Below are 13,201 nucleotides of genomic sequence, written 5' to 3'. Positions count from 1 at the left end.
CATACACATGGAAACGTTTCCATAGATAAGAACTTTGTGGTGCTTTTTGGTGGTGGTGTTTCTCTTTCTTTTAAAAACACTTCAATGTTGGGTCAGATAGAAGCGGATCGGGTCGGTTCACTTATTTCCGCTGTAAGGAAGGACAGAAGGAAGGAAAGGGGGGTGTAGAAGGAGGGGGTGAGCAGCGCTCCCTGCCCCGGTGCTGGAGCACAGCTGTTGCAGCTGCGGCTGGGAGACGGCGCATGCTCGGGAGGCGGCCGGCGCCGGGAGTTGTCTCCCTGCGGTGTGGCACCCGCCTTGCAGAGCTTGGCTCCCCTCGGAAGGCAGGCGGTGGGGTTCCTCCGAGGCGGTGAGAGCACCGCCGGGCGGCCGGCTCCCAGCACGCTGGGTTTGTGCCGGGACGAGGCCAGAAAGAAAGTTGATGAGTCGGAGACAAAGGCTGCTGCAGCGTGCCCGGCCGGTGCGCTCTGCCCCCGGCCCGGTGAGTGCGGGGGATGCTGCCGCCCCGGTGAGTACCCCACGCATCTCCGGGAAGCCCCTTCCTGCTGCCGCAGGGCCGGAGGGGAGCCGCAGCTGCCCTGGGTTAGATGCACAAGCTCCTAGAGCCCCGGAGAGGAGCGTGGTTGCTCTAGCTGCTGCATCGGGGCCAGTGCCTCTTTCTTCCCTGGCTCTGCGGCCGCTTGGGGGTTTCTCTCGCCGCCCCTGTGGGGAGGCAGGGCTGAGCAGTATGGGGCATTTGCGGGAGGCTGGGTGGAAAGGGGGAGCTCTCGTAGGCAGCACGTTCCACGATGCAAACTTTCCTCCAGCAAAAACCCAGGTTTGAGGAAGGTTCCTGTGTGTGCTCCTCCTATCGGGCAGACTCTGGTATGCTCTCTCCCCCCTCCTGCAACACCACATCCCTCTGGTCAGACAGTGTGTTGATTGTCCTCTTTCTTGCCCCATCAAAACGGTTAGTCGATAGGGCCCTAGCTGGGTGATCATCTTCTTCCCCAAGTTATATAAGTGTCAGTCTTGCTTCTTTCACATGTAATATCCCTTTCGCTAAATATATTAGGAAAAATATTCCAAGCCTCTCTTTGGAATGGCTGATAAAATCAAACCCCCCAGACCTATTTTGAAACTTTTGCAGCAGAGGGAAATGAATGTGATTAGTGGGGTTGGCATTTGTGTTGTGTTTGGAGATACAAGCAGGGGCACAACATTTTGCATTTAGGATCCTTCCTGAAAGAGTTACCCCTACACCAGTCCCCAATGTGTATTCTTCCTCCCTATCACTCTACTGGACCAGAAGGGTAGTTCAATTTTTGTGCCCCTTCAGTTGTTGGCCACTCAATTATCAATGCCATCAGGGACGTCAATGATGTGTGGTGGAGTGTTTATAACAGGGTGGGCAAACTACGGCCCCTGGGCTGGATCCTGCCCGCGAGCCATTTTAAGCTAGCCCCTGAGCTTCCACTGGGAATATATATGCTATATGCATCCGAAGAAGTGGGCTGTAGTCCACGAAAGCTTATGCTCTAATAAATTTGTTAGTCTCTAAGGTGCCACAAGTACTCCTGTTCTTTTCACTGGGAAGCAGGGTCTGATGCTTGCCCTGTTCTGGCGCTCCAGCTGGGGCACTGCGTCGGGGGCTGCACCACACAGCTCGGCCCCGCTCCGATGCTCCAGCTGGGGTGCTGGGTTGGGGGCTGCACCACACAGCTCGGCCCCGCTCCGATGCTCCAGCTGGGGTGCTGGGTTGGGGGCTGCACCACACAGCTCGGCCCCGCTCCGATGCTCTAGCCGGGGCGCTGGGTTGGGGGCTGCACCACATAGCTCCTGGAAGCCACGGCATGGCCCCGCTCCAGGTACTACACACTCCAATGGGAGCTGCAGGGGCGGTGCCTGCGGATGGGACAGTGTGCAGAGCCGCCTGGCCACGCCTCCGCGTAGGAGCCAGAGAAGGGACATGACACTGCTTCCGGGAGCCGCTTGAGGTAAGCGCTGCTCGGGGCCTGCACTCCTGAGCCTCTCCCCACACCCAATCCTCTGCCTCAGCCCTGATTCCTCTCCTGCCCTCCAAACCCCTTGGTCCCAGCCCAGAGCCCCCTCCGATGCCCCAAACTCCTCATCCTCAGCCCCACCCCCGAGCCCACACCTCCAACCAGAACTCTCACCCCCTCCCGCACCTCAACCCCAATTTTGTGAGCATTCATGGCCTGCCATACAATTTCTATTCCCAAATGTGGCCCTCAGGCCAAAAAGTTTGCCCACCCCTGGTTTATGATGTGCACTATTGTCCACTAGGAACTGGACCGATACCAGGTTTTTAAGGTGATATTACTGTTCCTGCTGGTCACTGGCCCACACTTAAGTGGCATATACAGTAGGCAACTAGCTGGATATGGTCAGTAACTGAGGGCACCCAGAAACTTCTGACAGTGCATGAGGTTTCATCTTATTATTGGTTCAAGCAGGATGTACAATAATCATATTTCACTCTGAGGAGGGAGCAGGATCAGACAGTCTTGTCCCTGCAAATAAAACTAGCACAGCCTCTTGTCATCTTGATATACTACTACAACTTCCTCCTCTTTGGACTCCCGAGTCCTCCCCCCCACCCCCTTCTTCCTTGTCCATTACTCTGATCACTTCTCTCTTCTTTGAATTCCTCTATTGGCTTCCCATTTTCCACTGTCACATTAAAGCATTATGTCCTCAATCTATAAGCCCCTTTAGTCTTTTAGGCCTAGATCCACAAACGTATTGGGCTCTTGCACATGGATTTCAATGGAAGTTATCCCCCCTACCTTCTCCAGTAGAAGCACTTGTGCCACCATCCAGAAAGGCAGAGCACCAGACATAATCTTTGATTCTGTATTTTGCATGTGTTTAAACAGAGTTGTGTTTAGTGGTTAACATTATACATAATCCTCACACAGTTTTAAAACAAACCCTAAGATCTGATGATATTGATTTAAGAGGACACAGTCTAAAAATTGCTCATTTTGTTAATGAAGTTCCCCTCCATCCTGAAAACATTTCCACTGGCGTACTTATTGAATTATTGTACAATACATTTCCTGAGGAGAAATACCTATGTAAATATCTGAAGTGTGCTTTATGGGGGATGGCCTTACTTTAATTTTCCAACAGGGGTCACTACAGGGCAAACAACATTCATAGAGGTTACAGTGTAAAAACAACTATTGCAGGCAAAGGCCTGAATAGAATATTTTTAAATAAGATTGCAAGTTAAAGCATTATGTTTTAAATTTATGAACTACAAGTTTTAAGTGGTGTAACAAAAAAGTTTAGAGAAACACTGTCAAGTGTATTCTATAATTTGTAACTGAAGCAAGTCTGGAAGTACCATGCACTGTGCTTCAATAACTTCAATATTATTAATGAAGTGGTTGGTTTCTGAGTTGTTTTGAGGTTGAGGAATCTCTGTCGGAGGTTTTTAAGACCAGGTTAGACAAACATCTGTCAGAGATTGTAGTTATTACTTAGTCCTGTCTTGAGTGCAGGGGACTAGACTAGATCACCTATTGAGGTCCCTTCCAGTCGTACACTTCTATGATTCTATGATATCCTTAGGAATGCTAGGTGGCATAGTAGTGTAGCCTTGTGGTGGCTTAGCACTTCTGGCCGTCATGCACAGTCCTTAGAGGATTTAAATTTGGAATTTGAGGCCTGGTCCCCACTAACCCCCCACTTCGGACTAAGGTACGCAAATTCAGCTACGTTATTACGAATTCGAAGTACCTTAGTCCGAACTTACCGCGGGTCCAGACGCGGCAGGGAGGCTCCCCCGTCGATGCCGCATACTCCTCTCGCCGAGCTGGAGTACCGGCGTCGACGGCGAGCACTTCTGGGATTGATCCAGGATCGATTTATCGCGTCTAAACCAGACACGATAAATCGATCACAGAACATCGTTTGCCTGCCGCCGGACCCTCCGGTAAGTGTAGACGTACCCAGAGAGTCCATGCACAGATGGATGTAATCTTAATCTGACCCCTAGTGGACACTTGTGCACATTGCAGAACCCTCACACCCTTTGTCACGACTATTAATCTATTTAGGGAAAAGCCAAATCTGAAATGGCAACAGGAGGAGGCTTTGCAGGTCAAGACTGATGTATGTTAGCAGAGCTGTGTGGAAAGGAAAGGCAACGGTCCTACTGATAAGAATTGAGGTGCCCTGGAAGTGCTGCCTGAGTGTGTGGAAACTGTCTTGATGTCTATACTAGCCCTGACTCTAGCCAATGCTTATTGGCCTCTTATTTTATATAGTAGTAAACTCAACAATCTCTCTAAGATGAACTGAGAGCAGTCAAGCTGTTCTCACCTCAGAGCTGCCTATGACTTCCTTGTAATTCACAATCTGGAAGCCTTAGATTTCTTTGTAGACATAGTGCTGTGCCTGGGCTGTTTTCATTATACATTTTGGCTAATAGAACTGATGGGATCAGCTGCCATAATTTCATACAGAGATACATGTCCCTTATGCAGCAGGCTAAATAGAGAATGGCAACTTCAGCCTTGAATATCTTGCTTCTCTCCTTTTCCTAAAAGAAATTCCACCACGAATAAGCAAAGCCCCAACTACAAAAAAATCTTTACTGCTCCTGATGGAAAAAAATCAATGTTCACATCACAGCAGGAGTCAAATGAATTTACCTCAGCCATGTGAATCTGGAACTGCTCATTGTCATCGAACAGTGAATATTTTGGAAAGTTCCTGAATGAATGTGATGCAATTACACATTCTTCCTGTTGTGAAAATGAAGCTTTATGCTAAGACTACCACTTATTCGTCGGCAAAATGTATGTTGCTCATGGGTGTGAATATTCCACCGCTCTGAGTGACGTAAATTATGCCAGCATAAGCGCTAGTTTGCACAGCGCTCACTCGACGTGAGAGCTTCTCCTGTCGGCATAGAGCATCTTCACCACACGTGCTGTAGCGGTGCGGCTGTACTGGTACAGCTGTGCCACTGCAGCGCTCTAAGTGTAGACATGCCCTGTGTCAAATGATGAATAGCAGTTTAAGGAAACAGGTGCATGTTCTGAGAAGGAGAAACCTTTTGGAATGAGACCAAATATATTATTTTGAAAGAGACAGTCCTTTGCATTCTTGATAGAGCCCCGACGATCCTGCTTACACCTCATCCTTGAGTTTTCATATTGCATCCCCTGTCACTCTGGTGTAGACTCCTTGTGGAATGTATTAATTCAGTTGTTCAAACAGACAGAGGAATCATTGAATGGCTCCCTCAGCTGCTAGAAGCTTGGAATTTTGTTAGTTCCCAGTTTGGGTGACCAGATGTCCCGATTTTTATAGGGACAGTCCTGATTTTTGGGTCTTTTTCTTATATAGGCTCCTATTACCCCCCACCCCATCCCGATTTTTCACATTTGCTGTCTGGTCACACTAGTTTCAGTTCCTGCTGGCCTTGGGAGTGGAAGATTGGGAATTGAATCCAAATCTGCTGCATGGCCATGCAGTGCACTAGGGTTGTCTACAGTTAACTTACAGTCAGTCATGCTTCTGAAATACTCAAATCCACACACTTGGAGCATTGTAGAGCTACTCATTGTGCATCTCATGCTGGCTGCAGGGAATTATGATCCTTGATTTATTGACTACTGCTCAGTTTCCTTGGAGTTGCTTGCTCTGCATGAGTCTGCTTAAAAAGATGTACAAAATCCAGGGACAAGCTGATCTTGTGTTCTTCGGCAATAAGCTATGTTGTCTGCATTCTATTCTTTTAAATTTGGTCTCCTTGTTCACTTTCTCCTCTTGTTCAGGATTGGTATTGAGGATAAAGAGTTTCTGGGGCTACTACAGTATTCATAATAAACCATGGAAATAACATGGATGGGTGATGGCCAGTCATTATATAGCTGCCTCAGATAACATTATTTATACACATGGATGAATTTCACTTCTGAAGTTTGTTGTTTTGGCAATGCCGTTGGCAGAATTCTATGCGTTATCTATATGTTATCTTGTATAGCATTCAAATCCCTTAAAGGAACATTATCAATATGAAAATCACATTTCCATCTGAAAATATTGTTCCTACTAGTTCTTGTTATGGGTAACCCATAGATAATGAGGACAGAGCAGGACTGTGCATTTGGTGGCACATTGTTCTGTTGAGGACCATGCAGTGCTCTGTGCACCGGCGTAGTGCGAATGTGCATGCTCCACTACACTCTGCAATTAGGTTTTCAGCAGTAAGAGCATCAGCAAAGCTGGCATTTCGGTGCTACTGTTATTCAAATAATAATAATAAAAAAAAGTAGTAACACGCATTCCAATAAAAAAAAAAAAAGACTAGAAGTGATATTATGTAGAAAATAGTGTGGTGTGCACATCAGCATGATTAAATGGGTTGAGTCCAGGCATGTTTAATGTTTAAGGCTCTCCCTTCTTAATAGTTTTGGATTCGATTGCACCCTTTATAATTTGCAGCTGCTTTTATTATAGATAGGGCTCCCCTCCCAGTCCTTGTCAATAATGAATTTTTATGGATTGGTTTTAAAATCATTGCCTAGAGGATTGAATAATAATAACAAAACCTCTGGGGTTAGAGGATGGGGGAAATATCAAATTCAAAATAGATGTTGCTAAATAGCAGATAAAACACATTTGGTTTGCTGACAAAACCTTTTTATAGAACTTTAACTTCACATATCCCCTCTCTTCCATTTTCAAGTATTTGAATATGAAGATTTCTTTTCATATATAAAGTTTATGCTAAGCTCTTCTCTTTTCTCAGCACTTGAGCTTCATAAATAGTATCATGGCACAAAATCTATGAGAGGAAAGCTCTGTTGCTTAGAAACAGTCTGGCAACAGACCCAATTTAAAAAAAACAGAGGAAAAAAGGGAAAACAAAAACACTTTCCCTCCTCCACTAAAAGGAGCTGGTTGAAAAAATTCTGAAATGTTAGCAAAAATTTTGGGAAAGAACAAACAGGAAAAATGTTGGTGACATTCTTGCAAATTCCCTTCTTTCTCTACTCCCTGCCCATTTTTTAGCCAGCTATCGAATTTGTCATTTTTTTTCTAAATTTGAAGGAAAAAGGGAAATATTGCAATTTCCCCCGTTTCTTTCTCAACCATTTCTACTGCTAAAGTTTCTCCAGGGATTGATGTTTTCTATAGTGTAATAAACCAATGATCTATTTTGGTTAGCTCAGACAATTGAAAACTGGGTGTAAATTGGAGGGAGGGGAGCCAGTGACAACTCAACACTTTCTCATGATTCTTAAAAAAGAAATTATGAAAAATGATTTGGAATCTGAAAGGCTAAAATGTCCAGTGTTTCTTCTTGGATTGTAAACCCTTTGGGGGGGGGTAGGGAGGAGGGAGACTTGTTCTCTTTTTACAGCATCTAGCACAATAGGGTCCTTGGTCTATGACAGGGGCTTCTAGGTGCTACCACAACATAAGTAACAAATGAGAGAGGGGCACACTAGATTTATTTTGGCTTTGCTCATTTTTTTACATTTATATTTTTTATGTTATCGTTAATGTTATGTGATCCTTGATAAGACAATAGAAATATAAATACAGGTGTGTGAGAGAGAAACATAATCACAAAGAGCTTTACAAACTGTAGAAATTTCCTTCCCCTTCTCCCTGAAAAGCAGTTAGATCTGGGATACAATGCAGCAGCTATTTAATGTATATATTCTTTATATACTATGTCTTTCTTCCTTTGAAACTTCTTCAAAAATTCTGTTGCATTCCTAACATTCTGCTCTTGTTGTTATGCTGCTGTGGTTCCCACCAGCAGATTAAAATGTGATATTTTTTCCCACCTCTGGTACATTCTTACACCTTCCTGTTGGTAGGTTTCCCTGTTGCCCTTACATGTAATGTACACCTTTGTTTACATCACCACTGAATTTGGCCCATATGTCTAATTCTTGTCCATCACTTACTTGTCAAAGGAGGATTGTAAATGTTTTGGCTTATCAGCGAGTGTGATTCCCTGTGGAGAACTTAATGAAAGCTGAAGATTTTTATCTCTTTTCTATTTTTTCTTGTTGTTTATTTCCCAATGGAAGCTTAGTTCAGAAGCAGCACCTGGTTTTGCAGGGGAGGGTCTTGCTTTCTAGTCCATGCTCTAACTGGGGCACTATAGATCAGTGGTTTTCAAAAAACATTTCTGAGGATCCAGTTGAAGAAAATTGTTAATGCCTGTGACCCAACAGAGCTGGGGATGAGGGGTTTGGGGTGTGGAAGGGGCTCAGGGCTGGGGCAGAGGATTGGGGTGCGGGTTGGGGCTGGGAATGAGGGGTTCAGGGTGTGGGAGCAGGCTCTGGGCTGGGGCAGGGGTGTGGGAGGGACTCAGGGCTCTGGGCTGGGGGTGCAGGCTCTGGGGTGGGGCTGGGGATGAGGGGTTTGGGGTGCAGGAGGGGCTCCAGGTTTGGGGGAGCCCCTGGGGGGCTCAGGGCTGGGGCAGGCAGTTGTGAAGCAGGAGGGGGTCAGGGCTCTGGGCTGGGGGTGCAGGCTCTGGGGTGGGGCCAGGGATGAGGGGTTTGGGTGCAGGAAGGGGTTCTGGGTTTGTCGGGGGCTCAGGGCTAAGGCAGGGGATTGGGGCGTGGGGTTGGGTGTGGACTTACCTCCGGCGGTTCCCAGTCAGCGGCACAGCCAGGGTGCAGAGGCAGGCTTCCCACCTGTTCTGGCACTGCAAACCATGCTGTGCCCCGGAAGCGGGCAGCAGCGGGTCCGCCTGCTAGGTGGAGGCAAGCAAGCAGTTCTGTGCGGCTCTCACCTGTAGGCATCCCCCTCCCCCAGCTCCCATTGGCTGGGAACCGGCCAATGGGAGTGTGGAGTGGGTGCTTGGGGCAGGGGCAGCGCACGGAGCCCTGTGGGGCCCCCCCTCCCGCCTAGAAGGCGGACCCACTGCGGGCTGCTTCTGGGGCGCAGCGCAGTGTCGGAACAAGTAGGCACTAGCCTGCCTTAGCTGGGCATCACCGACGACGGGACTTTTAATGGCCCGGTCAGCGGTGCTGACCAGAGATGCTAGGGTCCCTGGGTGCCGAGCAAGGCGACCTAGTGCCTGACATGCCAACCCGAACTTTGAAAAACACTGCTATAGATTATTTGCCTCCAGTCATATAGAGGGTCAGAGGCCTGGCAGAGAATCCAGATTTGAACCGTGCGTCCTGTTAGCTCCCATCCCTTTGCTTCTAAACCAAGGCCACATGGTCTAATTGGCTTGACTGGAGTTGTTGTTATTGGCTTTGCTATGACAATGAAACTGTTGCTGTGGTCAATGTGCTCTTATGGCCCAGCAAGGAGTTTTCATCCCTGCTTAAAGTAAACCAATTCCTAGAGCAGCTTGCAAGGTAAGGAGTCTGGTTTTTATCTAGTAGCCTTGGCACATGCATCATATTAACAAACTTTCAAGCCCCGTCTTCCAGCCTTACCATTTTCGGATTGCATCTGGGCTCCGTTTACATTCCTTTCCCTCACTCCCACTGACATCTAATGTGTTAATACTATTTTTCTTTTCCGTTAGCCTGTGGTAGTCTATAAATATTTATTTGGCTTCTGCTGGGCAGCTGTAGTGTGAACTGACAGTGTCTTCAAAGGAAGCATAATATCCACAGAGAATATTCAGTATATTCTTAATTTGGAGGCTCTGAAATTACCCATAACATTTCCTAAAATTAAAAATCTCTGACATGGTTGGGGCAGGGAGGGGAGAGAGAGAGAACTTTAAATTAGCACCATATGCTGATAGAATGGACCTCAGCATTTAACCATGTTTAGATCAGTCTAGAAGATCTTGGGATTGGTTTTAGCTCTCTGTGACACAGGTTAAGAAGAATGCTGCCCAGGAAATGTCAGTGGGCAGCAGCCACTCTGGATGATTTAGGAGCAGCAGTGATTGGCTTCAGAGGGAGCTGTGTCTAGTTCTTGTCTTTGTGACTGAGGATTTAAATCTGTGTGGTTAAGTAAAACTAAGCAGGATAATAGATGGGAGTCCTTGTGTGTCTGATATAGGGTGACCAGACAGCAAGTGTGAAAAATTGGGACTGGGTGGGGGGTAATAGGCACCTATATAAGACAAAACCCCTCAAAATCAGGACTGTCTCTATAAAATCGGGACAACTGGTCACCCTAGTCTGATATGAGCTGAGATGACCCTCTTCTGCCCCTTCACTTCCTTGGAGTTGAGGGGGAAAAGGAGTTAGGACTCTGACTGATATTTTTTTTTTTTTCCTGGTTGAATTTTCTCTTTTCATCAATCTGTACTCAGGGAAAAATTGGCTGCCTCGCTTGAGATTTCTGATGAGGGACTGAGATGGAAACAGGTTTCAGAGTGGTAGCCATGTTAGTCTGTATCAGCAAAAGAAATGAGGAGTATTTGTGGCACCTTGGAGACTAACATTTATTTGGGCATAAGCTTTCATGGGCTAAAACCCACTTCACTGGATGCATGCAGTAGGAAGATATATATATACACAGAGAACATGAAAAAATGGGTGTTGCCATACCAACTCTAACTAGACTAATCAATTAAGGTGGGCTATTATCAGCAGGAGAAAAAAAACTTTTGTAGTGATAATCAGGATGGCCCATCCTGGATGCAAAGGCATTGTCTCCTCTGGCAGCTCTGATCTTACTTGGATTGTTTCCAAAGTAGTATTTCAAATTTTCTGTATCGTTTATTTTTTAAATCTTCTCTGGAGAACTCAAAGTGCTCTACAAGAGCCTCACAACAGGCCAGGGTGGATTGATTTAAATCAAAATGATGTAAATCACTGATTTTAATTAGAATTTAAATCAGCTAGCAGGAAACCTTGATTTAAATTATTGACTTCAGTTGTGCTTGTACTTTTTAGTTATGAACCTAAAAGAGAGCTTAATTCTCATTAGTTGGTAACCGTTAAAACATGTTGATTTGCAACCAAAAAAGCCTTCACACTAAATTTGGTGCTTCCTTATGCTAACCAAAAGGGTAAGTTATTTATACATATTTATTTAAGCAATTAAAAATTAAAATTAAAAAATAACCATTTTAAATACAAAACTGATTTTAAAAAAATCAGTTTTTATCCATTCGTACCAGTTGCATGCAGTGGATAAATAGCAGTATACCTATCTAACAGGGGTTAAGTGACTTGTTCAAAATGATACTACCTATAAATGGCAGAGTCAGGAACAAAAACCAGGCAGTCCCAAGTCTTTTGATTTAACTATGAGATCATATTGTCTTTCGTAGGCCAGGATCATAAGAATAGACGGAGATGTGGAGTGTGCTGAATACTTCACTTGCTGTTATTTATTAGAAGAAACTCTGCCTGGCCATGCTGAGGTTCTTGTTGGTTAGTGCTCATTCCTATTTGCCGTCTTTTGCATCACTGACCCTTCCTGTCTGTGGCTCACCAGTGTTTGCCATCACTGAAATAATATTTTTCCATTTAAGTGATGATGGTTATTATTTATATAGCACCAGTGCTAGACATTTTACAGATAAGAAGACTAGATCATCTTTTCCACAAAGAACTTGCAGTCAAAATAAAATGTTGGACAAGGAATGTAAATCAGTGTGTGACGTATAGCCAGCAAGGGTTAAACATTGTGCAAAATAAATGACTCAAATTCAAAGCTTAAAGAAGTGGGAAGATAACGTTTATGTTTTTATGTTTTTACATATGTATGGGTAGTGGTCAACAATGTAATCAACAGTCACTGTCTGTTCTGTATTCTGATTATTCAAAGATCAAAAGAACATCCTAGCATTTAAATATAGTGTAAACATGGGATATCTCTGTATTCATCTCTCTTTGAAATGTATAGCAAATCATCGGTGAATGGTGAAGGAATAGGTGATTGTCTTATGTTAATTCATATAGCTAACTACTGGTGATAGACTGCCTGATGGATAAATTGCCTTAATTAATCTGTGTGAATAATTATAATGATGGATGCTTAGGAAATAAGGGCCTATTGTTCCCCTGAGGGACTCCAACTTGTCAAAGAAGACCTGAAATTGTATAAAAGATCCTTGGGTTCTGATCCTTTTAATCTCAGATCTGCTTAAGCTTCGTCAGGGGAAGTTTGAGTTGCAAGATGAGATCCCAGTTAAGCTGGTACACCCTAGATATGATATTGGACATGGACTTTAACCTATGAACTACATTCTAAAAGAACTCTTTGCAACTACAAAGCTCACCATCTCTGCTATGAATCTGAACCTCAAGAATTGAACTCATATCTGTATGTATATTAATCTTTTAACCATACTGTCTTTTGTTTTTGAATAAATTTTAGTTTAGTTAATAAGAATTGGCTGCATGAGTGTATTTGGGTAAGATCTGGAATATCCATTAACCTGGGAAGTAATATGTCCGATCCTTTGGGATTGGTAGAACCTTTTCTTTTATATGATAAAATCAGATTTTCAGAAATCTTCATTATATTTGACTTGGGTATCTGGATGAAGGCCTGAGGCTGGGTTACTTCAAGGGAACTGTGTTGTTGGCTTCTGGACAACCAGTGAGGTAATAAAGAAGCTGTTTTATGCTGGCTTCTAAATCTAAGTATTGAAGATATCCACCAGCTTTGGGGATTATCTGCCCCATTCTTTGTAGTTCATCCTAATTGAGTGACCTCAGCTGGCCCCCACTGGGACCCCGGTCACACAGGCAGGAGTAAAAGCAAGAAGAAAACCCTAAATGAGAACAAACAAAACTTAAAGATTGTTTTTCTTTTGTGTGAATCAGCTATAATTGGTGATAGTAAGCTGCAGCAAGATACAAGTGGCATGGTGCTAGGACTTTGTAGGGTACAGGGGAAAAACCTGGTTCCATAGGAATATGACTTCCCTCTATCATGCAAGATAGGGACAGCCTTGCTATTTGCCTTTCCATTAAATGGGAAGCATAGAGGAAGGAGAACAGGGAAGCTAGAGTATTGCAATTGGGCATGGTGGGGAGAGAAGAGATGGCTACCTGGCTCCTCTGTGTGAAGGTTCCCTGGCACCATGCAGTGTGCTCCCTGTATAGGCACACAGGACCTCAGGAATTGTAGGGAATGTGTGTGTGTGTGGTGATTGCCTTCAGCCATTGAAATATTCTTTCAGTACAATTAAATCTAGTCCAGACAGAGTCCTGAGGTTCTCTCCACCTTTTTTCATTTTGAGAGAACCATCACTCTGCTTCTCTAATAATATTTTTGCCCA

At 44.8% G+C, this 13,201-nt stretch overlaps 1 protein-coding gene across 1 annotated transcript in view; it reads left to right on the top strand.

The window, feature by feature from the left end:
- Positions 1-271: 271 nt before the first annotated feature.
- PALD1 (phosphatase domain containing paladin 1) overlaps positions 272-13,201 on the top strand; it is a 187,857-nt gene continuing 174,927 nt past the window's right edge. The window contains exon 1 of the mRNA XM_034775850.1: positions 272-508. Coding sequence (XP_034631741.1) covers positions 495-508 — 14 coding nt within the window. The 5' untranslated portion in view covers positions 272-494. The remainder of the gene's footprint in view (positions 509-13,201) is intronic.

The sequence above is a fragment of the Trachemys scripta genome, chromosome 7 (assembly GCF_013100865.1).
Source record: "Trachemys scripta elegans isolate TJP31775 chromosome 7, CAS_Tse_1.0, whole genome shotgun sequence".
Taxonomy (NCBI): Eukaryota; Metazoa; Chordata; order Testudines; family Emydidae; genus Trachemys; species Trachemys scripta.
The sequence above is the reverse complement of the archived record's forward strand: the minus strand, read 5'-3'. Positions and strand labels throughout refer to the sequence as shown.